The sequence below is a fragment of the Dromiciops gliroides genome, chromosome 1 (genome assembly GCF_019393635.1).
Source record: "Dromiciops gliroides isolate mDroGli1 chromosome 1, mDroGli1.pri, whole genome shotgun sequence".
Lineage (NCBI taxonomy): Eukaryota > Metazoa > Chordata > Mammalia > Microbiotheria > Microbiotheriidae > Dromiciops > Dromiciops gliroides.
The window spans coordinates 707,192,257-707,219,344 of NC_057861.1; the positions used below are offsets into that span (position 1 = coordinate 707,192,257).

General features: G+C 40.1%; 1 protein-coding gene and 2 pseudogenes across 1 annotated transcript in view; 1 reads left to right on the top strand and 2 right to left on the bottom strand.

Moving 5' to 3' along the window:
- Nucleotides 1-346: 346 nt before the first annotated feature.
- Nucleotides 347-27,088, bottom strand: part of TSEN2 (tRNA splicing endonuclease subunit 2) — a 36,695-nt gene continuing 9,953 nt past the window's right edge. The window contains exons 5-12 of the mRNA XM_043978960.1: nt 25,975-26,503; nt 23,989-24,066; nt 20,822-20,872; nt 19,256-19,394; nt 14,936-14,972; nt 13,911-14,022; nt 3,698-3,787; nt 347-870 (exon numbers count right to left, since the gene is read on the bottom strand). Of these exons, the coding sequence (XP_043834895.1) occupies nt 811-870; nt 3,698-3,787; nt 13,911-14,022; nt 14,936-14,972; nt 19,256-19,394; nt 20,822-20,872; nt 23,989-24,066; nt 25,975-26,503 (1,096 nt within the window). The 3' untranslated portion in view covers nt 347-810. The remainder of the gene's footprint in view (nt 871-3,697; nt 3,788-13,910; nt 14,023-14,935; nt 14,973-19,255; nt 19,395-20,821; nt 20,873-23,988; nt 24,067-25,974; nt 26,504-27,088) is intronic.
- On the bottom strand, nt 6,810-7,667 carry LOC122743746 (annotated as a pseudogene).
- Nucleotides 8,632-9,258, top strand: LOC122736618 (annotated as a pseudogene).

Here is a 27,088-nt window from a genome sequence, read left to right on the forward strand (position 1 = left end):
CAATCATGGTGGGGTAGGCTCCCATTTTATATGCCTATCACAAGAGGGTTGCTCCAAGGTGGCGATCAAGCCTGATTGGTTAACAATTAATGAGAGAATGGATATTAAAATGAGGGGCTGAGCAACATCATGTCACAGAGCGACTACTCCTATACCCAGACCAGGGCAATCTATTGAAAGAATTTATGCCTACCCAAACCCAAGGAGAGCATGATGGCTTCCCGACCTGGGTGGAATCTGAAAAAGATTAACACTAAGATTTCTTTTGTGCTGTGGAGAGAAAAGGAGGAATCCCAAGACCTCATCTCTGCCACTCATTTGCTGTGACCTTGGAGAAGTAATTTCACTTACCTGGGCCTCAGTTTTCTCATCTGTAAAATGAGAGGTCTGCAGGAGAACTTCTTCAAGGCAGCCTCAAGTTCTGACATTCTGTGGCTCCAAGTAAGATAACAGAATACAGACTTTTCCAGAGAGGATGCGTCTCCTATTTGATAGAGAAGGTCTCCGAGGTTTGGAGAGGGGAAATGACTTGCCCAAAGTCAGCAAATTCGTGTAGAGACAAGACCCAGCACCTAGATTTTTGGATCTTAGGAATCCAGGATTCTTTTTTACCTACATCCATCTAAAGCTTACATTTTTAGGATACTAACATGACCTTTATGTTGGAATATTACCAAGAAAAGAGCAGGTACTTTTACTTTTTAATTAATGAGCATGACATTATTTTTACCTTGCCCAGGACTGGGCACATAATTGTTGTTCAGTAAATACTTATTAGTGAATCAAGAATTTGGATTTGGGGCTTGTGTGTTAAATTTCCTCTTGGTCGCTTCGCTCACGGGAAGAAACCCAACGATTCAGGATGACTTCCTGAAATAAAAACAAACCAGAAAACTCCCATCAATCAACCAATCAACAAGCACTACCCTGTGCCAGGCGCTACAAATACAAAGACAAAAATGAAACCAGGGGAGGAAACATGTACATTTCTAAGCATACACAAAATAGAAACACACACACACAAGGCACAATTTTAGGGAAGAAAGCCCTGGTGGCGGGGGAATCACAAAAAAAGCAGAGATGTTGAAATTGTCAGTTGTGCATTGTTTGGGAGGACACGTAGGATTCTAAGAGGCCCTGGGAGATGCCAGCACCTTCTAGGCACTGAGAGAGCCAGAGCAACAGTAGAGGGGGAAGTGGACGTTACGGGTGAGGACGAGCAAAGTCAAGCTGGTTGTGATGTCCGGTGCAGGATGGGAGCAATGAACAGCAATGCTGAAAAGGGAGGCTGGGGCCAGGCTGTGAGGGGCCTTCAAAATTAAATAGAGGATCTCAGAGTTAATCCTGGAGGCTCAGATTTACTGAGTCAGGGAGTGACATGGTCAGATCAGCCCCTCAGAAAATCACTTTGGCAGCTCTATGGATGACAGACCACAGAAGGGAGAGACAATTAGGGAGAAAAATGAGGAGACTACTGCAAAAGTCCAGACAAAAGGGGACAAGAGCCAGAAATAGGGTGAAGAGTTGTGTGAGAATAGAAGGGGTTGGATTCCAGAGATGCTGCAGAAGTGGGAATGTAAGGACTTGGCAAATGATTAGATATGTGGGGCAAGGGAGGGTGAGGAACCGAGGATAACACAGAGGTCATAAATCTGGGTGGTTGGAAAGAAAGTGGCGCCCTCAAGAGAATTACTGAAGTCTGGAAGGTGGGGTGAGTCTGGGCATAAATGAGTTTCGTTTTGGACATGTTGAGTTTGAGATGACTATTGTGAGAAAAGAATGACTAAAAATGGATTTCTGGGAGAAACCCAGATATTAGTTTAGCTGCTCTCCCCGCCTCCTCAGAAACCAGCCTGGGATGAGCCTTCAGCTTAACAAAAGGAGGGCAGATTGAGCCTTCTGATTAGCTAGGGGAAGAAGCACACCTAGATGGTTGGAATTTGATCTCTAGACCACCCCCCCAAATCATGCCAATAAATGGAGCAGAATGATGCTAACCAATTAGCTTAGATCAATGTGTGGTGACCTGCCTCTAACCAGAATGAGGATAAAGTCCCTGGGGACATGAAGGTCTTTTTCTTTTCTCTTGGATCTTCTTCCTGGGACTCTTATTCTCCAAGCTGGATATGTAATTGCTTAGGCCTGTAAGCCTGTGACTAATGGGGAAGTTAGGGAGATATGTGGTCAATACTTTATTAATATGTGATATTAATTAATAATAAATGCTTACTGCCAAACTGGTGCAATAGCCATTAATTTATAAGTAGCAATATTTTAGAAACCCCAGTATTTTTTTTTTTTGTGGGGCAATGAGGGTTAAGTGACTTGCCCAGGGTCACACACAGCTAGTAAGTGTCTGAGGCTAGATTTGAACTCAGGTCCTCCTGAATCCAGGGCTGGTGCTTTATCCACTGTGCCACCTAGCTGCCCCCTGAAACCCCAGTATCTTAAATAACACATGATGGTAAATCCAGTTTAAACTATCCAATAGGCAATCAGATAAAGTTCACCGGAAATAATTAACTATTAATCACCCCACTCCCCCCAAACCCAGAAATAATCACGACAAAACAAAAATGCTCTACAAATATTGTGCATGTTCTTATCTTTAGTTTTATTTTCATTAGAATGAGACTGGTTAATACCCTCAAATGTGTTGACAACCTGTTGCTTTTTAAACAATGGCCTTTATGAGGCTAGGAAATTATTTCATAAGCGGCAATTTATCCTTGAAGGAAATGAAATAAGGCTTTTATCTGTTTATATTCCTTGAAACTGTGTCCACTGCAGTAAACTCCTGTTGCTAATGTAGCCTGATCTATGGGGCTCCAACTTTTCAGAAAGAGCACTAGCCATACGAAAGCCAGGACTTGATCCTTCTGAGCAGAAATAATGTGCAAATGTGCATGGGTGTGTGTATAAAAATAGACACATTACATAATACAGAGTTACCTTCCAAATATCAGAGTTAAAATATGGGAGATTAAATTAGACTACATAATGCGGCAGAGAACACTGCAGGAGTTTTGCTAGTTGCCATAAAGAAGATATCACTTCATCCTCAGTTAGTTTACAATACCAACAAGGAGACAAAAAGAATATATGTGAAAAAATCAGAAGACAGTTCAAGGTGGTACATAACAAAGTTGACAATTATTCGGTACAGAGAAAAGAACCCAGCAAACGTGACAGACAAGAAAAAAGCAGATGCAGCAGAATAATGCAATATCAAAGAAGTCAAAGGAAATGAGAGTGGTTCAACAGTGGCAAATGTAAGCGAGAAGTCAAAGGGAGTGAGAGCTTAAGAAAAGGCTCCCGGGTTTGACAAGTAGTTTGTTATTAGCAACCTTCAAAAAAGCAGCTTCAGGAGAAAGAGGGGAATGGTTGGGAGCCAAATTTCAGGATATTCATGTTGAAAAGAATGCTGAGGAAATCTAGACAACAGACAGACCCTTCGTGTTCAATGGGTCTGGCAAAGTATAAGAAGATAACCAGGAAGGACTGAAAGACTACAGAAAAGATTTTCAAGTGGGGGAAGGTCCATTTAGATATGAAGGCAGAAGAGAAAGAATCACTGGAGAGAGATTAAAGTTGTAACAAAGGGAGGTTTTATTTCTGTTCTGCAACAGACGTCGTAGCTAATTTCCCACCACAAACAGAACCTTTTGGGTGCTAATCTGAAACTGAATCAACTCACCTGAACTTTAATTCTTTTCAGGCATTCTGGTGACTCCATTTCCTTGTCAGTCATGTTAGATGGTCTAATCAAGTAGCATAACATAAGCTCCTGTTGAAAAAAACAAACCAAACCCCACAACTTAAAAAGAATTCACTTTATTAGAAACTTAGATGATTCTATTACAAATACAGGAGGTCTCTCCTTTTCACCATGATGTGCTTATGGACCTTGTCATAAAGGAGAACACTCTACAGTGAATCACAGGAACAATCTTTTCTGTAGTCTTTCAGTCCTTCCTGGTTATCTTCTTATACTTTGCCAATGTTAAATTTGGGGAGTTTGTTCCTCGCCAAGAACCTGACATCAAATAAATTACACCCATGGTTCAAGCAGCATGTCACAAAATCAAAGATATAACAACTATAAATATCCACGATAATTGAACACAGCAAAATTGTGCTCCAAATCCTATCCTGTATGCAGTTATTTCCCTGTATCAAGGATACTTCGATAGATCCACGACCTCACTGAGGTAGGCACTGCTTCCAACTGCATACATCACTGCCCATCCATAATGTTTAAAAACATCCTGTGCAGGGGGCAGTTAGATGGCGCAGTGGTTAAAGCACTGGCCCTGGATTCAGGAGTACCTGAGTTCAAATCTGGCCTTAGACACTTGACACTTACTAGCTGTGTGACCCTGGGCAAGTGACTTAACCCCCATTGCCTGCAAAAAACAAAAAAAAACCCAAAACACACATCCTGTGCAGCGTTAGTCTATGTCCACCCATACATTCTTTTTTAACTTTTATTTGTTAATCAATATTACTTTCAAAGCTGTCCTACTTGTCTGTTTCCTCCTGTTCTCTTTGGTGCATTTTAAAATGCTATGGTGACCCTTTCCTTGGCATTCCAGTCGCTAATCCCTTTCTTCCCTTCCCTTGCCCCCATTCCTTCAATAAAACAACAAACCTTCCTTGTAACAAAGAAGAATTAAACAAAACAAATTCACACAATGACCATGTCTGAAAATGTGTCTCACTCTGCCCTGTGAATCCTTCACCTCTTTGCAGACTGGTATGTGGCATGTTTATTACCAGTCTTCTGGGGCAGTGGTCACTGCACTGAGAAGCCTTCTTAGTCTCTCGGTTTTTTCCTTTAAGTGTTGTAGTTATTTTATAAATTGTTCTCCTGGTTATGCTCACTTCACTCTGCATCAGTTCATAAAAGTTTTCCCAGGTTTCTCTGAAATTGTCCCTTCTGTCATCCATATGACAATCTGTTCTGTCACTCTCCAATTGCTAGCCACCCTATAAGTTTTCAGTTCTCTGCCACTACAAAAAGAGCTGCTACAAATATTTTTGTACAGATGAGTCCTTTTCTTTTTCCTTTTATCTTTTCGGGGGGGGGGGTATGTGCCTAGTAGAGATATTAATGGGCCAAAGAGTTTGCAAGTTTAGTGGCTTTTTTGTTCAGAAATTCTTCATAAAAAACCTACCTGTTTCAATACAGCAGGAGTTAATAGGATGGCTCTGCCTCAATTTCTGATTACACATTTCCTTGGTAATTTTTTTGCATGTGAGTCAGCACTGGTAATACTTATGTCCACCACATGCTCCTTCCCTTTGATTCACCCACAGTTTTGATTCTTCAGAGACCGTGGTGTTCCACAATTTGCAGTGTCATAGCAAGACTGAAAGACTACTGGCAAGCTCAATCTTTGTTTCAATGAAGAGCCTGGAATTGCTAAAAGTGTTGTACAATTTCCTAAATACGACCCCATTCAATTCTGGCCCCAGCTCACTGCCCATCTTCTTTGTCTGTCATTGTCTGATTTTTGTAGAAATGCACTGACCAAATGGGCTACCTATTCAACTTCATGTCATAGTCCAGAGAACAGGTATTCTTCTTCCAGTTGTTTTTTTTCTGTATCAATTGTTATGCTGGTCTCTTTTTCACTGGTCGTGAATCTCAGAGATGGCACTGTAGAATTCCGGGGCTTGATGCAAGCAGCAAAATACCATCCAAAACCTTGAGCACATGAAAAATTTCACTACCAACAGGGAATTCTTCTGTTAAGACTCTATGTAGGTACTTCGTCAATGACTATGATAAAATGGCACTTGTATGGATATATCTTGTTAGTGTGATTCTGGTACTCTATGTATTACTGAACAAAGTCCTCTGTCATTAAATCTATCCAGGAATCTCATATGACCTTAACATTCACAAGAGTTACTTTGTTGGAGTAAAGTCTTTTAAAATTGTACTTTGTTCAAGTAAAGTGCTTTCTACAGATCAATAAACAATTAATGGGATATTTTTCCTTTTCACCTTTCAGTTAACTCTGTGCCTGTGGAGATGTGGTCTGTGGCAGAACATTATTTGTGGCCTGCCCATTTCCTTTTCAGGTTTTCATCATGCATATTCTTGATACACTTATAGGTTGTGCTGAAAGTTTTTCAAAAAGAAGAGAAAACAGGCCTGCATTTGTGTTGTAGGGCACGTTCAACTACAATGGCTATAATTCATTTTATAGAGTTTGGTGTGTATTTACTATGACCCTTCTGATGATAACACGACATTATGTTTGTTTCTCATGTTTGTTAATAGACTATTTCTTAGAAGTTTTTGGACTATAAGAGCTATCCTTCCTCCAATAATGTCAACTACTTTATATTGCTATAGAATGTAAAAAGACACACATTATAGTTATAATATACTTCACTATATTAAGAGTTGAGGCCCTTTTCCCCTTCCAAGTTAGGATTCATGTTCATTGGAAAGTATTTCTACCCCTAGAAAATCTGATTCAGTATTTAGTATATAAGAATATAAGTATATTCTCTCACTTGGTGACCTTATCAAATCTTATCGGTTTAATCATTATCTCTATGAGGATGACTCAGAGCCCTAATATCTCTCTTGAGCTCTAGTCCCATATCACTAACTACCTACTGGACATTTTGAACTAGATATCCCACAGGCATCTCAAATTTGAGACGCCCACAAAAGAGTTCATGATCCTTTCCTCAAAATCTATTTTTCTCTTGAATTTCCTTATTACGTAGAAGAGGGCACCATCATCATTTTAACCACCTAGATTTGCAACCTTGATGTCATTCTCGACTTTTTTTTTTTTTTTTTTGCCAAATGTTAATTTATTGCCATAGTCTCCTTTGTAGTTTAACTTGCTGGGCATTCCACAGCACCACTATTGATGTCATCAATAACATCATGAGGATGCCTGCCATCAATGTTCAATGTTGCAGCCCACAGACTAGGCTGTTCTAAGGATCTCTTTAATGGTTCCAGAGAGCTCTTTTTTTTTTTTTTTTTTGTGGGGCAATGAGGGTTAAGTGACTTGCGCAGGGTCACATAGCTAGTAAGTGTCAAGTGTCTGAGGCCGAATTTGAACTCAGGTCCTTCTGAATCCAGGGCCAGTGCTTTATCCACTGTTCCACCTAGCTGCCCCTCCAGAGAGCTCTTTTGCCAAGGATTGGTGCCTCATCTGTTGAGCAATGTTGATGACCTCATTGAGACTGATGTTTCCACTGTGTTTAATATTTTTCTGCTTCTTTCTGTCCCGAGGAGGTTCCTTTAGGGCTTTGATGATCAAGGCTGAAGCAAAAGGCACAACCTCAACCTGGGCCTGTATGTTCTGAATGCTAAGTTACACTGTGATCCTCAGCCCTTTCCAGTCACCAGTTGCTTTGGCAATGTCATCACCAATTTTTTTTGGAGGCAAACCCAAGGGACCAATTTTGGGGGCCAGAGCTGATGTGGCACCGACTTCACCACCAGTGCACCTTAAAAAAATGACTTTAATTTTGTTAGGGTCAAACTTGGGCGGCACGGCAGCGACAAAGGTGGAGGATCGGCCTGGACGCTGCGGGATGCCTGCTGGTGACGGATGAACTCAGATTCAGGACGACTGAAAGAAGTTGCGCCTTCACCACCATGAGCTGGGAGCCAAAAGACTGGCCATTCTCGACTCTTTACTCCAACTCATGCCATATATCTAATCAGTTGCTGTATCTTGTCTTCGCAATCTCTCTTACATATGCCCCGCTCTTCTCCAGTCAAGCAGCTATCGCCATAGTTCAGATCCTTAACACCATTAACCTCCTATTTGGTCTCCCGGCTGCACATCTTTTCCCCATTCAAATCCATTCTACATACAATGATTTCCTTAAAGCTCAGGTCCTGACTATATCACCACCCTGCACCCCATTCAATAAGTTCCAGCAGCTAATTCCTACCCCAGGATCAAATACCAACTGCTCTTGTTTGGCATTTAAAAGTCTTCACCACCATATCCCTTTCTACCTATCTAGTCTCCTCACAAATTACTCCTCTTTGATGCATTTTATGGTCTGGCTACAGTGGCCCACTTACTGCTCCTGACACAATACATTCCTGTCTCTATGTATGTCTCCCTTTCTCTCCCTCCTATATCACCATCTCAAAGCACTACATTCTTTTTTTTTTGGGGGGGGGAAGGGGAATGAGGGTTAAGTGACTTACCCAGGGTCACACAGCTAGTAAGTGTCAAGTGTCTGAGACCGGACTTGAACTCAGGTCCTCCTGAATCCAGGGCCGGTGCTTTATCCACTGCGCCACCTAGCTGCCCCCAAAGTACTATATTCTGCAGGAGGTCTTTCTTGGTTCCCTCTTTCCCCCTTCTTATTCAAGGTTAACCTGTGTCTACTTTGTGCTTCATATATTTCTATGTACATGTTGTCTCTTCATTTGGAATGTAAGGTCTTTGAGGTCATGGAAGTTTTCCAATTTTGTCTTGTCATCTGCAGTGTTTAGCATGGTAAGTGGGATATAAAAAGCTCAATCATAAATGTTGCTGATTGTTCATGGATTGAAATTTCATAAGAAAGCTCTATTAAAAAGACTTTGATACCTTCCCGCTCAGCCCGTGAGGAGGGCTCTAAGCAGCCATGGCACCCAGCTGAAATGGCATGATTCTGAAGCCCCATTTCCACAAAGACTGGCAAAGACAAGTCGCCACATGGTTTAACCAGCCAGCCAGGAAGATCAGGAGATGAAAGGCCCGTCAAGCAAAAGCCCGTTGAATTGCCCCTCGCCCTGCCTCTGGTCCTATCCAGCCCATTGTGAGGTACCCTACTATCTGATACCACACCAAAGTACGTGCTAGCAGAGGATTCAGCTTGGAAGAGCTTCGGGTGGCTGGAATCCATAAAAAAGTGGCACAGACCATTGGTATCTCTGTGGACTCTCGTTGCCAAAATAAGTCTACAGAATTTCTCCAGGCAAACGTGCAGCGGCTGAAAGAATCCAAACTGATCCTCTTCCCAAGGAAACCATCTGCACTGAAGAAGGAAGATAGCTCTGCTGAAGAACTCAAATTGGCAACTCAGCTTACAGGACCAGTTATGCCAATCAGAAATGTCTTCAAGAAAGAGAAAGCTCGTGTCATTACTGAAGATGAGAAGAATTTCAAGGCCTTTGCTAATCTTTGAATGGCCTGGGCCAATGCCCGTCTCTTTGGCATGTGGCCAAAACGAGCCAAGGAGGCTGCAGAGCAGGATGTGGAGAAGAAGTAAACAGCCTCTGAGAACTTTCAATAAAATAATACCAAAAAAAAGACTTTGATCTCTCAGTTGAGAAAATACTTCAAGGTCATTTTTTCTGGCATTGTAGACACAGACCTCCCTGGGAAGATTTTTTTTGCAGGGCAATGAGGGTTAAGTGACTTACCCAGGGTAACATAGCTAGTAAATGTCAAGTGTCTGAGGCTGGCTTTGAACTCAGGTCCTCCTGAATCCAGGGCCAGTGCTTTATCCACTGTGCCACCTAGCTGCCTCTCCTGGGAATATTAATGGCCACACAAACTGCTAAAGTTATTTGCTTTTTTGCCTCAAGCAGACTGGGGAAAGAAGCATTCCAATCCTATAATTCTCATTCCTCTCAACTAATTATAATACTCAAAAATCCCAAAGCATAGTCTGGAAATGGAGGTAAATAGACACTACTTTGTTTCCCCATCAATCAGACTATCTTTTTCAGCTCATTGAAAAAGCAAAATAGCTTCATTAACACATATTAGAGATGTTAGGAGTTGCTTCCTCCTTCCCATCCCCACCAATCTAAAGGAACACTTCAAAACTGTAGCATCTCTGTCTCCAGATGGCTATAAAAATATCCTTTGCATATCAAAGTTTTGTGCATGTATTTTTTCCTTTTCTTATCTCTGTCTTGAATATGAATTTACTACATAACCACTCATCTGAAGGGATCTTTGTCACCAAATAAAATAATGAAATAGGTGACAAAAGCTGATCAACTATCCCCTATTTAAAATTCTTTGAACTTAATGGAAATACCTGTGATTCAGGTACATTAAAGCTGAAATGGCTGCATTAAATTGTCCTAATTTAGTTGGTAGTTACTGATATTCTCTCAAGTGCCTTTCAGAACACTGCCTATTTTTTCCAATTATTCAGCATTTTCCCTCATCAGATAGTTTGAAAAACCAATCAACATGAACATTTTTTCAAAATTGTGACATTCTGAAGACTTGAGAAGAAATAATTCTAATGCAGAGGGAAAAGAGATGTCTAAAGATGCTGAAGATATGTACAAGAAACTCAGTAACTCTTTTTTTCCTCTGTTTACCTTTTTAAACTTCTCTTGAGTCTTGTATGTTAAGTTCAAATTTTCTATTCAGTTCTGGTCTTTTCATTAGGAAACCTTGAAAGGCCCCAATTTCACTGAATGTCCATCTTTTTCCCCCAAAGAGAATGCTTAGTTTTGCTGGGTAGCTGATTCTTGGTTGCAATCCAAGCTCCTTTGCCTTCTAGAATATCATATTCCAAGCCTTGCAATCCTTTAATGTTGAGACTGCCAGATCTTGTGCAATCCTGACTGTGGCTCCATGACATTTAAAATGCTTCTTTCTGGCTGCTTGGAGTATTTTCTCCTTCAACTGATAATTCTGGAATTTGGAATTTTCCTTTTGGGGGTCTCTTTTAGGAGGTGATTGGTGGATTCTTTCAATGACGATTTTATCCTCTGATTCTATAATATCAGGGCAGTTCTCCTTGATAATTTCCTAGAATATGGTGTCTGGACTCTTTTTCTGATCGTGGCTTTCAGGAAATCCAATAATTCTCAAATTGTCTTTCCTGGATCTATTTTCCAGGTCTGTTGTCTTTCCAATGAGTTATTTCACATCTTCTTCTATTTTTTCATTCTTTTGATTCTGTTTGACTGATTCCTGGCATCTCATGGCATCATTAGCTTCCATCTGTCCAATTCGAATTTTTAAGGCATTGTTTTCTTCAATCTTTGTACTTCCTTTTCCAAGCTGTTGATTTTTTTTTTTTTTTTGGTGGGGCAACGGTGTTTAAGTGACTTGCCCAGGATCACACAGCTATTAAGTGTCAAGTGTCTGAGGCCAGATTTGAACTCAGGTCCTCCTGTATCCAGTGCCAGTGCTTTATCCACTGTGCCACCTAGCTGCCCCGTTGATTCTTTTTTCATAATTTTCTTGTGCTGCTTTCATTTCTCTCCCAATTTCTCTCAATTAATTTTTAAAATCCTTTTTGAGCGCTTCCAAGAAGGTTTTTTGGTCTTGAGACCAATTCATCTTCCCTCTTGAGGGTTACATGTAGGCAATTTAAGAGTATTATCCTCATCCAAATTTGTGTTTAGCTCTTCCCTGTTTACACGGAAGTTCTCAACGGTAAGAGTCCTCTTCTGTTTCTTACTCATATTGTAGCTTATTTCTTTAAAGTTGAGGTCTGCTCCTGGGACACAAGGAACACTGACAAGGGTCACTGTTTCAAGCTTCTTGTGCTGGGGAATAGGGACTGTGCCACTGGCTTTCTGCTCTGAGGCCTCTATGGCTTGTGGATTTCTCACTGTCCTGGGCTTGCTCCAGGTGCTAGGATGGCCTGGCTGAGTTGTGCCTGTCCTGTGGGTGGCCCTCTAGCTGGCAGCCTGTCCTCTCAGCTGGTGCTAGCAAATCTCATAACTGGCCCGCTGCACCACCAGTTTGCTGAGCCATGATCAAGGGACCTCAGTTGCTTCACTGTGGCCAAGAGCTTCCTGCTGACTTGCCCAGACCCACTCTGTGCTATGCTGCTCTGCGCTCCCCTTTTGCCCAAGTGAGACCGACCTTTCCTGAAGTCTTCTAAATTATCTCAAGCTGGAAGAATGTGTCTCTCTTGTCTTTTTGTAGGTTCTGTAGTTTCAGAATCCGTTTAGAGGCTTGATTTAATGTTCTTTCTGAGGGAACTGCAGGAGAGCTCAGGCAGCTTGCTGGCTTCTCTCCGCCATCTTGGCTCCATCCCTCAATGACTCTTAAAAAACTGATACAATAGAATGCAAGCTCCTTGAGGGAGGGGGCTGATTTTCAATTTCTGTCTTTGTATCTCCAGTATTAAGCACAGCACCTTGAGCATATTAGGTGGTTAATAAACGTTTGTGTAGTGAAGAAGAAATGCACAGAAGAGGTTTGTGAGCATTTAAAGGGAAGTACTGATCACTGAAAGCCAGTTATCCAGAACAAGTGATGCCAGGCTGATCCATGTGGGACTCATGAATGGCTCAACTTCATCTTGGAGGAATGTTCTTGTGACATCCCCAAGGGATGTTCTTGGCCCTATGTAATTCACCATTTTTATCAATGACCTGGGTAAAGGCATAGAAGGTATGCTCGTCAAATTTACAGATAACACAGTGTTTGTATGGGTAGTAAATAACTGGATAATAGAATTCAGATCCAAAAAGGTCAAAATAATGGGCTGAATAAAGATGCCTCCAATGTGTTCTATTTTGGCTTATGGAAAAGAGCTAGAGAGAATAAATGGAAGCTGCAGAAAAGCAGCCTTAGGTGTGACATAAGGAGAACCTGCCTAACGAGCAAGAATAGTTCCAAAGGGATGGGTCATCCCCTCCCCACCCCTAAAGGTCTCAGAAAGGGCTGGATACCCCTTATGGATGTTGTGGGGGAAATCCTTAGTCAGGCACAGATTGTATCATGTGGACATGGTAATTCTTTCCAACTCTTTTATTCTGCAACAGCAGGCAGCAGGGACTGATCACAAAATCTGAGGTGATTCTTTCTCTAAGGAACAAGAAGTTTGTTTCTTTTTTTCCTCTTGCAACAGTCATTTTTATTGGGTATAGGCCCTCAAAAAAAAAAAGGGGAGGGGGAAGTTTATAGTAGGATAAGGAGAAAAGGCAGGATTATATCTTGCTTCTTCCAGGGTCTGTACAATGATCTTTTTTGTTTTGTTTTGCTTTGCTGGGCAATGAGGGTTAAGTGACTTGCCCAAGGTCACAGAGCTAGTAAGTGTCAAGTGTCTGAGACTGGATTTGAACTCAGGTCCTCCTGACTCCAGGGCCAGTGCTTTACCCAGTGTGCTACCTAGCTGCCCCCCTGTACAATTACCACACAGCCTTTCAGAGGGTTCAACCACCAAACATAAATCATCACTATCTTCTTAGCACTTTGGTCTTGAGTTCCTTTGTTCATTCATAGAATGCCCTTCTGAGATGGGGCAGCCCTAGCCACTTTCTCCTTAGCGAGGCTCCCCCAGACTCCTCATTAGTAGATTTTGGTTCACCATGGCTTCCCAGCTTCCTCTCTAGCATGTCCCCTCTTTCTTCTTCCCTTCAAGGTTCTCCTCAGCTGGCTTTTCCTCCCCAGTGTCTGCTTTGGACTTCTTCTCCTTGGTGCATTCTGCATCCTCATGCACCCTCACAGCCAAAAGTCCTGTGGAAATTGTGTTCTGCTTAAGTTTCTTTTAACTTTTTCTGGATGTCTACCAGGGCAGTCAGTTTTTCTGTGGAACCCTGCTTGCCAGGAAACAGGCACAGTATCACACCAGAAACTGTTCCAAAGTGGACTTCCAAGAAAGTATCTCCTGTTTCTAGGATAAGGGACCTCAATTTCACTACTTCAATCATAAATATGGTTAGAACACTGATACACTCAATCAAGGAGTTTCATCTTATTTTTGAAGAGAGAAACAATGCCACCAGGACTTAATCATGCTTGATCACACTCTGCAAGTTTAAACTTCCAGAAGGTACTCCTGAGGAAGGAACTTATTAAAGATGCAAATTCCTTTAAGAATCAGAATGGCAGGACATTGTGAAGTTGTCATTAGTTAACAAACCCAATACTTCTTCAGAGAACAGTACACATTTTAATCAGACATGAACAGCACCATTCGCATTTCATTACCTTGGAGACATTAGCTGTAATTCTGTTTAACCCGGCCAAGGACTTCCAGCTGAAAGGTCTACGAAGTGATCCTTCAAAACTGTCATTAACCAACTCAATAATGACAGAATAACTGGAAAACACACACATTAATTTAATTTATATAGTGCTTGAGTCTTTTGCAAAAAAAAATTCTATTTCCAAATAAAAACCATGAAATTAGTCTGCTGAAAATAGTATTGCTTTTCCTGATAAACAAAATAAGTTTTTTATCATCCAACACTCAATTATAAGATTGTCAGTGAAAATATCAACTTTTACCAACTTCGAGTGATTATTTTTTACACTGAGTTTAACTTTTACTTTCTTTTTTTCCCCGGGGCAATGAGGGTTAAGTGACTTGCCCAGGGTCACACAGCTAGTTAAGTGTCGAGTGTCTGAGGCTGGATTTGAACTCAGGTCCTCCTGAATCTAGGGCCAATGCTTTATCCACTGTGCCACCTAGTTGCCCCCTAGCATTTACTTTCTTAGAAAAAGCTAATAGTATATTTTTTCTTTTTTTTTTTTTTTGTGGGGCAATGGGGGTTAAGTGACTTGCCCAGGGTCACACAGCTAGTAAGTGTCAAGTGTCTGAGGCCACATTTGAACTCAGAAACTCCTGAATCTAGGGCTGGTGCTTTATTCACTGCACCACCTAGCTGCCCCTTATTTTTTTCTTACATAAAACAAGTAGATATGATTTCATTTAACTGTTTGGAAAATGGTACTGGTCAAAGTTAAGAGAAACAATGGCTAAGCAGATCATTAACTCCCCTCCTCTCCACCCCACCAAATAAAATAAAGTTCAAATCTAAAACATGAATTTTAATACCAAAGGAGTAACTGGAACAAGGTGAAGTCATTTGGTATCTGTACCAATCAAACCAAAAAAGACAGACAACATCAATTGTCAAAGTAGAATTTCTCTGACAAAGTTTAAAACTGCTGTCAATTTCCTTGTCCTGTAATCCCCAAATGTAGCTTTTTCAAAACTGTGAACTCCAAACCTTGCATGGTAAAAAGGTGGGCCTTTTCGGTAGAGCACTACAAAAAGAAAAAGAAAAAAATATTACCATAAACATGCTATTTTGCTGACATAATTTTTCAGAATTATAGACTGCTTTCAAATGTAAAGTCAAAGATAGTTTGTTTTCTTACAAATCAGAGATCAACTCAAGTATTTACTGGGGATTACCCACTCTGTCAATTAACTACAGCCCAATTCTGGTAGGGTGTGGACTGGCTGGAAGGCCTTACTGTCACAAAGACCCAAGTTCAAGTCCTGCCTCTGACACATACTAGCTGTAGGACTAGAAGTAAGTCACTGAATCTCATACCATAAACTACAGAACATCTGTCAAACTACATCAGGGGAGGCAGTTTCCATACTTTGCATTCCTTATCCTAATAAAAGCAGAGGGCCTAACTCTTCCTCTGCATATATAAAATTACTTATATACAATTATTAAACTAAATATATTAACAAATGTATAAATATTATTATACACACACACACACCAAATTTGTGTTCAGGCACTACTCCATATCCAGCCTGATATAGAAGTGACTCTGGATACTTCAGGGCTCTGCCTGCAGAGAATAAAGTCTAGAAAGTCCTAACCAAAGGTGGAAATGCTTTGAGCAAGAACCTGGAGACAGACTATCTTCCTGATGCCCCAGACTAAAAGGGAGAGAAAGAAAAAAAAAAAGGAGGAAGGAAGAGGGGAAGGAGGAGGGAGAGAGACAGACAGAGATCTGGAATGTATATCCACACATAGGAAATCAGAGACTTAAAGTATTGAAAATCAACATTTTCAAAAAAGCAACCCATGGAACACTAAAAGTTAACTATATCATTCAACAACTTTTCTGTCTTTTGCTCTTATTATCTTTTTTATTTTTTTATTTTTTTTAAATTTTTGCAGGGCAATGGGGGTTAAGTGACTTGCCCAGGGTCACACAGCTAGTAAGTGTCTGAGGCCGGATTTGAACTCAGGTACTCCTGAATCCAGGGCCGGTGCTTTATCCACTGCGCCACCTAGCTGCCCCCTGCTCTTATTATCTTGCACAGAGGAGTAGGCAGTCAAATGTCTGTTGAATGAGAACATGCATTTTTATTTATTTATTTATTTTCTTTTTGCGGGGCAATGAGGGTTAAGTGACTTGCCCAGGGTCACACAGCTAGGAAGTGTCAAGTGTCTGAAGCCGGATTTGAACTCAGGTACTCCTGAATTCAGGGCCGGTGCTTTATCCACTGTGCCACCTAGCTGCCCCAGAACATGCATTTTTACACTGTAATGAGTATGTTCTGCTTTTTTCACTTAACATTACTTCACATAAATATTTCCAGGTCAAGCCACAGTTGTCAAGCAAGTCACTGTCATAAAGCATTTTTTGGTGTTAACATCTCAGGCTTCACTTAGTCATTCTACTTCGAAGCATTCTGGTTGCCTCTATTTTCCCCACTATTATTAATATTGCCATTGTGGGCATTTCTGTATCTATTCTTATTAATAATAATATTTATGTGGTGCTTTAAAGTTTGCCAGGTGCTTTACAGATAGTATTCCCTTTGATCTTTACAATAACCCCATAAGGTAAGTACTGTTTTTAAACCCATTTTAAAAGTGAGGAAACCAAGGCTGAAAAATGTTTTAAGTGATTTCCCCAAGGCCACACAGCTACTAAGGGCAGTATTTGAAATCAGATCTTCCAGGCTTTAAAGGCAAGTCTTCTATCTACTTTGCCATATGGCTGCCAACCTTGTTTTTCGAGGGGTGAAACATTACTTTCTTGAGTTATAGTTCACAAAGTGGAACTACCTGGTCAAAAGCTACGAACAATCTGGACAGTCTGGTTATGTACTCTCGGGCTGTTTTCCAGATAGATGGTATCAATTTAAATGGCATCAGAAATGAATAGATTTACTCCCATAATCCCTTTCTAACCAGCAGTCCAAGCCCCTTCCTGTCTTTGGGCTGAGAGCTCTCGTGGCTCCTGCTGCTGCTGCTGCCACCTCCACTGCCTCCATGTGTGTACACTTTGAACAGGCCTCCACCCCAGTGTCACAGACCTCTCCTACCAACATTCTAACTTTACTTAGGCTAGAAAACTGCCTCCCCCTGACCTTTTGTTGGCTCTGCTCTCCAAAATGTGATTTGAGCCATTATGTTCAAGTTGTTTGGAGGGGAATGCTGAGAGAGTTCAGCTGTGCTGTTGCCTCTATCCCGCCCTCTTGGCTCTACCTTTCCAGTGACTTCTTTTCTGTGGTCCATTTTAAATTGGTTTCTTTTTACTACTCAAGAAAATGCAGTTATGTATGCAAACCAAATATCAAAGAAAAATATCCACTAGCAAATGCTTAAAAATCATCTGCACATGGAATATGTCTGTTGTTTTTAATTAACCTTATAACTACTCACCTATTTTTTTGCTATTTCAAATAACAAAGAGCTGTCTATACTGGGAAATAAATTCACAGTTAATAATTGGTCAATATATCTGTTACACCTTGGTTACATGACATAGTATGGCTGGGGAGTAGTGTTCATTTTAATTGAAGATAAACTAAATAAGTTTCCCTTGACAACCAAATTTCAATATAGAAAAGGTGCCTGGAACAAGTTACAAATATCCATCATCATAGCATTTTTATGCCAGACAGGACCATGGCAACATCATTTAGCTTGCATTAAAAATGTACCAATGGAGCCCAACTTGGAAGATTAGGGAGAGCCAATTCTGTAAGCCTGCCTAAATTCATTCAGCTGATAAAGAGGCAACTAGAGAGTTATGTATTTGTTACAAATAACTTCAACAGATAGAGAAATAGCCCATAAGCACTGGAGTATTTATTGATTTGACTTTCTCTGAAGGCCTGGGAACATTAATCCTTAGGAAAACAGTTGAAAGGCACTTGGAAAGCCATAATTAGCGACATGATCATCTGTGTTATTTGATATGCAGTATACAGTAAAAATGTGCTGCCTAAATTAGGTTCCCCACATATTCCCTTAGCCTATATATCATCCACAAAGAGGCTGGATTTCACATCTCAAAATGTGCAAGTTCCTGATGCATTATCTGTCTCTTTGCCAGCTGAAAAGATTTCTTTTAAATTTTACCAGTGCAATGACAAAACTAGAGAATGACTGACAGTTGAAAAGACTAAGGCATGTTAAGTATAGCACAGAGGGGTTTACTATTACAGGAGAATGGGGAAGAGAATGGGCAGTATTCTAGTGAAGGCCAATGACACCAGTACACCAACTATTTAAAATCAGGTAGCTTGCAGGCAACATAATTATCTGGAAAGCTGATAAACAAATCTCAAGCTACTATGGTAACCTGAGTAATGACATAGTGAAAACCAAAGGGAGTTCTAGATCAGATATATAATTCAAAATCTAAGCAAGGAAACAAAAAGAGTAAGCTTATGAAACAATTTTATTTCAAAATAAGACAACCAAAAAGAACATTTCACTACTCCAATGGAGAGAATCAAGAATTTTTTGTTTTGTTTTTGTTTGTGGGTTTTTTTTGTTTTTTGTTTTTTGTTTTTTTTTGTGGGGCAATGGGGGTTAAGTGACTTGCCCAGGGTCACACAGCTAGTAAGTGTCAAGGGTCTGAGGCTGGATTTGAACTCAGGTACTCCTGAATCCAGGGCCAGTGCTTTATCCACTGCGCCACCTAGCCGCCCCCGAGAATCAAGAATTTTTAAAAGTCTTTAACATAAAGCAGAACCATGTGTAAAAATGAGGGGGGATGGACTGACTACATGGGCTCTAAAATTTCTTCCAGCTCTACGGCTCTGACTGCCTCACCATGTAGGTACAGAGCAGTTAAGTGATATGCACAAGATTAGACATAACAGAGAAAAAGAAGCTACAGATGCTTGAACATTTACAGAGAATTTTTCACACAGCAATTCTGTGAGATCGCACAGTAGAGTAACTATGATCATACTCATTTTACAAAAGGGGAAACTGAGTCTTGAAGGGTCTAAAGTGACTGGCTCCAAGACATAGTAAATATGAGAGCTGGGTCTAGAAGGTCTCTAGACACAAGTCCTGAGCTCTTTGCTCTAGTGCACACTTCCGCTTTGGTCCCTCTTGCTATGTCTTTCACCCCCTCCATCTCATGACCAGGTAAATGCAGATAGTGCTATCTGTTCACCAACCCAGGAAAATGGGGTAGTGGGAGAAAGGGTGTCTATGCAGTTTGTAGATTACAGGGAAGCAAATCCCCCAACCTACTTTGGGTTTGGTGTTAGATGGTACCTATTAGAAGAAGTTCTTTCTTATAAAAGTCAACCCAAAGGTACTTACAGAAGTCTGTTCCATACTTGAGCCCCACTTTGGGCACCCATCCCTTACTTCGGAAGTAGTGGTAGGCCATATAGGTCGCTCTGAATGTGGGCTGAACTAGATGGAAAGCTTCCCAGAGTTTCAATATTGTTAAAGGCTCCTAAGGTCATAAGAAAGAGTATTAATATCATTTTCCCATAATGCTAACAACTCAGTATTTTTCAGTGGTCTATAATATGCTACTTATGACTGTTTATAAAAAATGCTGCCGGTGTCTAAAAAAGAAAGTTCAAAAGAACAAAATGCTCTCCTGAAAAAAGCATGCACACTTAAAATTAGGTGATTTGGGATCAGAGAGAATCACCACAATGCTGTTTTACTGCATTTTCATTTTTGTACTTGTTTATTCATTCAGACATTAAGCACCTATAATGTACAATGCCTTGTCCACTTCTAGTTCAGCAATTTTAGAAAATATGTACATTCATTAAATAGCTTCACTACCAAACAGAAATGTTACTTCAGCAAAACAAATACAAATGCACTGCCGGGCACATAGTAGGTGCTTAATAAATGTTTATTGAATTGAAATATATCAAGCATGATATCACTGGCGATTTGCAACACTGTCATTATAAACTCCAACAGCAAACATCATGAAAGTTTGCTGAAATGTTTACTATAATTAGGATGTTATTTCAATAGAGCTAAATGCTTCCTTTCTCTCTCTCTCTTTTTTTTTTGGTGAGGCAATTGGGGTTAAGTAACTTGCCCAGGGTCACACAGCTAGTAAGTGTCAAGTGTCTGAGGCCAAATTTGAACTCAGGTCCTTTTGAATCCAGGGCTAGTGCTCTATCCACTGTGCCACCTAGCTGCCCCCTTCCTTTCTCTTTAATGCAAGAACCTTCTACTTACAGAACTCTGGATAAGCCTGTGATATCTAGGTTTGCTTTGGGGTTCATTTGTTTTTTTGGTTTAAATTTTAACTATAACACTAGAATATGAATCAAATGGGAGGCACAAAAGTACATTTGCATGCTACTATTTTATTTTTTTAAAAGATTCATAAGATAGAAATTTTTAGAAACCAGGAAAAGACCAGTAACTTCTCTCCTGGTCTACTACCCTGACTACCTTTTTTTTTTCCTGAAAAAATTTAAATCCTCTGTTCTGAGGCCATTGTTAGGATTGCTAGGTAAGAAGCAGCTCTTTCAATTCTTGGGAGTAAGAAAGAGCCTGAAATACCAATATTAGCTTCCGACACCAAAGTTTGGTCATCAGAGCAAAGCTGCCTAGTAACGGAACAGCAACTATTGAGTATAAATCAAAGTTTGTATAACACAAGAAAGAAGATCAAGAGTGTACTTGTTTGGGGCAGCTAGGTGGCGCAGTGGATAGAGCACCGGCCCTGGAGTCAGGAGTACCTGAGTTCAAATCCGGCCTCAGACACTTAACACTTACTAGCTGTGTGACCCTGGGCAAGTCACTTAACCCCAATTGCCTCACTAAAAAAAAAAAAAAAAGAGTGTACTTGTTTTTATTATTATGAAAACTGTAAAGCATAACGAGACTACAAAAATACATTACCTCCTCATAGTAAATATTTAAACACCCCAAAGCATAGACCAAGAAAAATGCCTGAAAACACAAAAGAAAAATGTATTGATTAAAACATAACATTAAGTTCATGGAAATTAAATATTTTATAGGTTTTTCTTTGAGTTAAAACACAATATAAAGTTCCAAATACATTCAAAATTGCTGTATATTTGTAAATTAAAATGATAAGTTTCCAAGAGTTTTTTTTTTTAAAGTTCATTTGTATGTTATATTTTTTCCATTAGAAATCTTTTTTAAAAAAATCAGAGCACAAAGAAAAATTCAAGGAAGATTAACTTCTATAGAGAAAAGAGTGTATACTAGTTTCTTTCCTCTCACATCCTACCAACCAGCATATATAAACATTGTTTTTCACGTCAAATATACAGAAAGATACATAGACTATCCAAGAAGATAACAGAGGGAAAAGTTTTCTCTAGAATATTCAAGTCGTTTTTCTTTTGTAATCTTTCTATAATTGGACTTAGAAGTTTCTCTTCAGTCATTTTTGAGTGGTCGGACTTATCAAGTTCATTATGCATTGCTGGAAAAGACAACAAAACATAAAGCATAAATAATGTCCAATCTTTGCTCAGCAACAGAGTCAGGCTCAATGGCTGCTTTCACATGAGTTCTTCAAAAACTGTCTTATAGGCAGAACTTTTTATAATCCTAGTTATCATCTTGGTTAATTATGAGAACGGCCACATTGCTTCCTTAAAGGGAAATCATTTCATTTTATGTAAAAAAAATGTTGTTCCTACCAGCCTTAGGAAGATTACTTTGGCAGCTGTGTGGAGAATGGATTAGAATGGAGAGAGGAAGACCAATAAGAAAGCTATTACTGACGTTTACATGAGAGGTATTGAGGGCCTTTACTAAGGTAGTGGAAGTAAGAGTAGGTCTAGGGTACTATAAAGGTACTAGGGTGAGTAGACAATTCTACAAAAACTGAGATCATAGTGAATGTAACATTTCATTGTTCTAAGACTTCATTCAGCAAAAACCAAAACAAAAGCAAACCATACCCTTCAGAAACACACCAATTAGTGGCTTATTCTTCAGAGACTGGTTCGGAATGGCTGCAGTGGCTCCTAAGGAAATGACAATCCTGGCTTCACTTCATCCCTGTGTGAAGCTTTCATGGATCATATGATGTCACGTTTCCTCCTGCTCTTATTCTAAGCAGCTTTTGAAACTGTATCAGTATGATTCCCAAATGATTTCAGAAATAACTATAGGTGAACCATGACAGCTAGCCAGGGATGACTTAGGCTGCTGGCCATACTGGCTCCCAAGATTTGCAAATGACATTTTGGGAGACGCTAAGCCACGAAGATGCCATTATACGGCTAATTAATAGACTAGAAATTTACCAAAGCACAATTAAAAATTAGAGCACAGATAAGGATTTAGTATATACTCTTGTAAGACTAATGCTAGGGGAATACTGTCAAAAGACACATTGCTTCCAGAAATGTGGGCCAACTTCACTCTGTAGCTGCTGCCATCTCCAGATGCTTCCTGGAACAAGAGCAGCAGCTGCTGCTGCTCACACATATCATGATACCTCAAGTGAAATATGAACATTTCTTGCCATCAATAGCAGAAATACCATCACCTACTCTCAGATTACTGCTATAGCTTTCAAAGAGATCAGAATTTTTGATAGAAGGCTGAACTGAGTCAGAAAACCTAGGCTTTATTTTTGACTCTATTAGACCTTAGTCAAGTAATTTAGCTTCTCTAGAACTTAAGTCAGACAGGTAAGGTGGCAGGGTGGATAAAGTGTCAGGCCTGGAGTCAGGAAGACCTGAATTCAAATCTAGCCTCGGACATTTAGCAGCCTATGTGACTTTGGACAAGTCATCTAACCTCATTTACCTCAGGCTCCTCATCTGTAAAATGATCTGGAGTGGGGCAGCTAGGTGGCGCAGTGGATAAGCACCGGCCCTGGAGTCAGGAGTACCTGAGTTCAAATCCTACCTCAGACACTTAACACTTACTAGTTGTGTGACCCTGGGGAAGTCATTTAACCCCAATTGCCTCACCAAAAACCAAAAAAAACCAAAACAAAAATGATCTGGAGAAGTTAATGTCAAACCATTCTAGTATCTCTGCCAAGAAAACCCCAAACAGGGCCACAAAGAGTTGGACATGACTGAAATGACTGAACAACAATAACAACAGAACTTAGTCTTTGGCCTCCTTTGCAAAACGAAGGGGTTACACTGGATGATCTCTAAGGTACCTTCCAGTTCTAACACTGAGCTTGTTTGTTGGCATCAGGAAAGTCTGAATTGGGAGTTTTAGAACCATAATTTTTTCCCTCTATGGAAAGCCCATTAATGAAAATTAATTCAGTGAGTATTTACTGAATGTTAATTATGTGTCTAGCACCGTGGGGGACAAGTGTAAAACTTGCTCTATATATTCATAGAAGCTTATAAGTAGGGAGTAAAGACATATTCACAGAAATAACAAAACAGGACACTAAAAATGGTTAATTCCAAGTGCTAGAGCACTTCAGTTAGAAGGATGATCATATTGGGCTAGAACAGCTGAAGAAGGCTAGGAAACTGAAACTGAACCGGACCTTGAAGAATGGGTGGGATTTGGATTGGCAGAGAAGGGGGGCACAAGAGAGAAGCGTGTGTATGTTCAACCTGAGCAAAGACACTGGGGTGGCAACGAGCACATAACTGACCACAGAAAACACGATGTGGTTTATAGAAAAGCACTTTACAATTAATTTTTTAGAATGAAACTGACATACAAAGCAAACAAGGGCATCTAGTTAATTGTAGGAGTCAATAGTCAATGAACTTTTCTTAAGTGCTTACTACGTGTCTGACACTGTACTAAATGCTTGGGATACAAATTCAAAAAAAGAGAGCTAGTTGAGGAAGCTGAAAAGGGGGTAGAGGTAGGAGAGGTGTGTGAAGGGAAGGTACCCAATGCACGGGCATGGAGGAGAAATCAGAGAAATCCCAAAGTAGTACAGCCAGGTGGGGCATGATGAGATGTGCTAAGGGACACTGTCTCAAGGCAGCCTGTGCATAAGAAGGTTCTACAGCATGAATCCTAAAAATAGCATTACACTGAGGGTCCAATATAGAATAGTTAAAATGTTTACAGTAATTAAAAAAAAATACCTCTTCTAGGCCGAGTTGTAAGTACTCAAAGATCCTATATGGATTTCTTCTGCACACTAGCTTTTCTCTTTTGACTGCCTAAAGATAAAGAAATAAAATAAGTCATATACTGACCAAGTTTAAACACATTATCAAGAGAGGGACTAAATAGTTTCATTTCAGCATTTTTCTCTTAAACTTTTAGTGTTGTTATATTGCCACCTTACAAGTGAGTTTTAAAAACACATTTATATGGATAGAGCACTGGCCCTGGAGTCAGGAGTACCTGAATTCAAATCCAGTCTCAGACACTTAATACTTAACTAGCTGTGTGACCCTGGGCAAGTCACTTAACCCCAATTGCCTCACTAAAAATAAATAAATAAATAAATAAAATTTAAAAAAAAAAACACATTTATAAAAACATAAGAGTCTTACTAGCTGTGTGACTCTAGGCAAGTCACTTAACCCCCACTGCTCTACAAAAAACCAAACCAAAACAAAACAAAAACCCCACACAGAAGAGTAATTCTTCAAATATATACTTTATCTTGTACTATTTATAATTTAAGTAATTCTGAAGGTCACTGACACTGGGGTTTTTGGTGTTGGGTTATACCACATCTCCTACACTGCAACCACACATGCAAACAAACACATCTTTCTTTACTGGAGTAGTGAGGCAGAACAGTGCAGCAAACAGACTGACCTGAAGTCAGTCGTTCTAGGCTAGAGTCCTGCCTTTGACACTACCTTGGTCTGGGGCCTTGAGCAAGCCCCTTAGCTTCACCGATTTGGAGCAGGAAGGGACTGTGGGGGTCACTCAATCCCACTCTCTTGTTTTACAGCTGAGGGAGGGTGCTGAGGCCCAGAGAGGTAAAGGCTTACCCACCATCACACAGAAAAAATCTTCCTTAGGGTCTTCCTGCTTCCAAGGCTCATCCTCTGTCCACTATACCAAACTTCACTTGTAAAACTAGAATAATAATACTTGTACCATTACAGGTCACACAAAATTACGCATGTGAACTCTATAAAGTGCTCTGTCAATGGGAGCTCTTCACTACTAAAGAGAAATACTGCTTTTTTCCCTGGGTCTGTGCTATCATTAATGGAAGCAGCTCTTCTACATTGAGGCACTTCTTCAATCAATGCAGACTTGTACCTTCTTTGCTACTTAGAGGTACTTGGGAGTGCAGGATAGAATACATGGCCTGGAATCAGGAAGATCTGAGTTCAAATGCAGTCTCAGACTCTTTCTAGCTGTGTGACCCTGAGCAAGTCATTTAACCTGTCTGCCTCAGTTTCCTCATCTATGAGGATAATAAGAACACCTACCTCCCAGAGTTGTTGTAAAGACAAAATGAGATACTTATAAAGCACTTTGTAGATTTTAAAGCATTCTTGAAATGCTAGCTATTATTAACTTGCAGTCTTAGAGAGCTGCCTGGCGACACAAGAGGCTAAATGACTTGCCCAGGGCCACAAAATCAGCATGTGTCTTTTTTTGGGGGGGGGGGGGGAGGGGCAGGGCAATGTGGGTTAAGTGACTTGCCCAGGGTCACACAGCTCCCAAATCCAGGGCTAGTGCTTTAGCCACTGTACCACCTAGCTGCCCCCATCAGTATGCATCTTAAATGGGACTTGAACCTGGGTCTTCCTGACTCTGAGGCAAACTATCTCAACCAAAGATGTCAAATACCAGCCTACAACATGCATGAGCATAGCAGGAACTATATTAAAATGAAATTGGAAAACATTTAACAAAATAAACATAAATACGACAGGACAGAGATAATGTTAAATGTGTTTTTCTACGTCAGTCGACACCAGTGGGAATCCTCGTATGGTTTATTTAATGGCCCAATGGCCCCTGTGTCTGTTTGAGGTTGACCTCACTGGTCTAAATTGCCTTATTGCCTCTTATCACTATTACACTAACATTTAAATTGCTTTAAATTGGTAACAGAAAAATTCAAAGAAAAGACCTTTTCTTCTTATACTTACTCTGTTACCTGCTGCCGCCTCTTCATCTGCTAAACAATCTGTTGTTTCTTGAACAAGCACATACTCATGATCACACTCCCCATCTGTGGCAAACGCCAAATGCTTCTGTTGGACACAATCTTTGGGCTGACAATCAAGTGTGATGAAATCTCCGTGTGTGAGATAGTGTGTTTGACCTGAAGCATCACCGTCACTTCCCTTTTGTTCATCACAGCCATGTTTAACTAATGGATCACCTACAGAACAATCCTTCCAGTCCATGTTTTCAGAGCTTGAGCTTTTGCTCTCATCTTCCGCATCCGGTTTGACAGACTCTCCATTTGTGACTAGAAGTTTTGCTTTATGTTCTCCATTTTCTATTTCTGGATGCAACATATGGCTAAGTTCATCATTGTGCTGATCTTCATTTCTTTTCACAAAAGGGAATTCAAGTGGTTTTGTAAAATCCTCAAGAATTCTGTGAACTGAACTTTCCTCCTGCCCTTCTCTTTGCATAAGATTTGCAGCCCATGTTACACCATGCTGGTACCTACATGACGGAAATGCCATTAGTAGTTTTTAATCTTGAAAAATCAACAAAACAAACAATACTATTGCCACCATTTCTCATGATTTAGTAGTGTGCCTTACCACTTGTAATAAGCTCAATAAAGTTTACAATTAAATGATACTGGTTGTTAAAGTAACTTAGAAACTGGATACTACATGAAAATGGGATTCTGCTCTTTAGGGGAAGTTGTTAAATTATAACATAAAAGTTAAAATATAACTTAAAATCTCTGATTTAAGTTAAGAGTTCTATAATAACTCCAACTTGACCTGAGTATAAAATATAAAAAACAATACAATGCCAGAGATTGTTCTCCCTATATAATTAAAAAGGAATTTAATTTTTTAAAAAGTAGCCTCAGAGAAAATAATTTGATTCAATGGATGCAAAGCAGTTAATATTTGTCCATTTCTGTAGAAAGAGAGGAGAAGTGTGGTATGGTGGAAAGAGAACTGGACTAGAAGACCTGGGTTCTGTTCGGACCTTGCCACTGTTTGGGCAAATTACTAACCTTTCTGTATCTAGTTTCCTTCTTTGTGAGGAGAAATCACACCACCTGCCCTT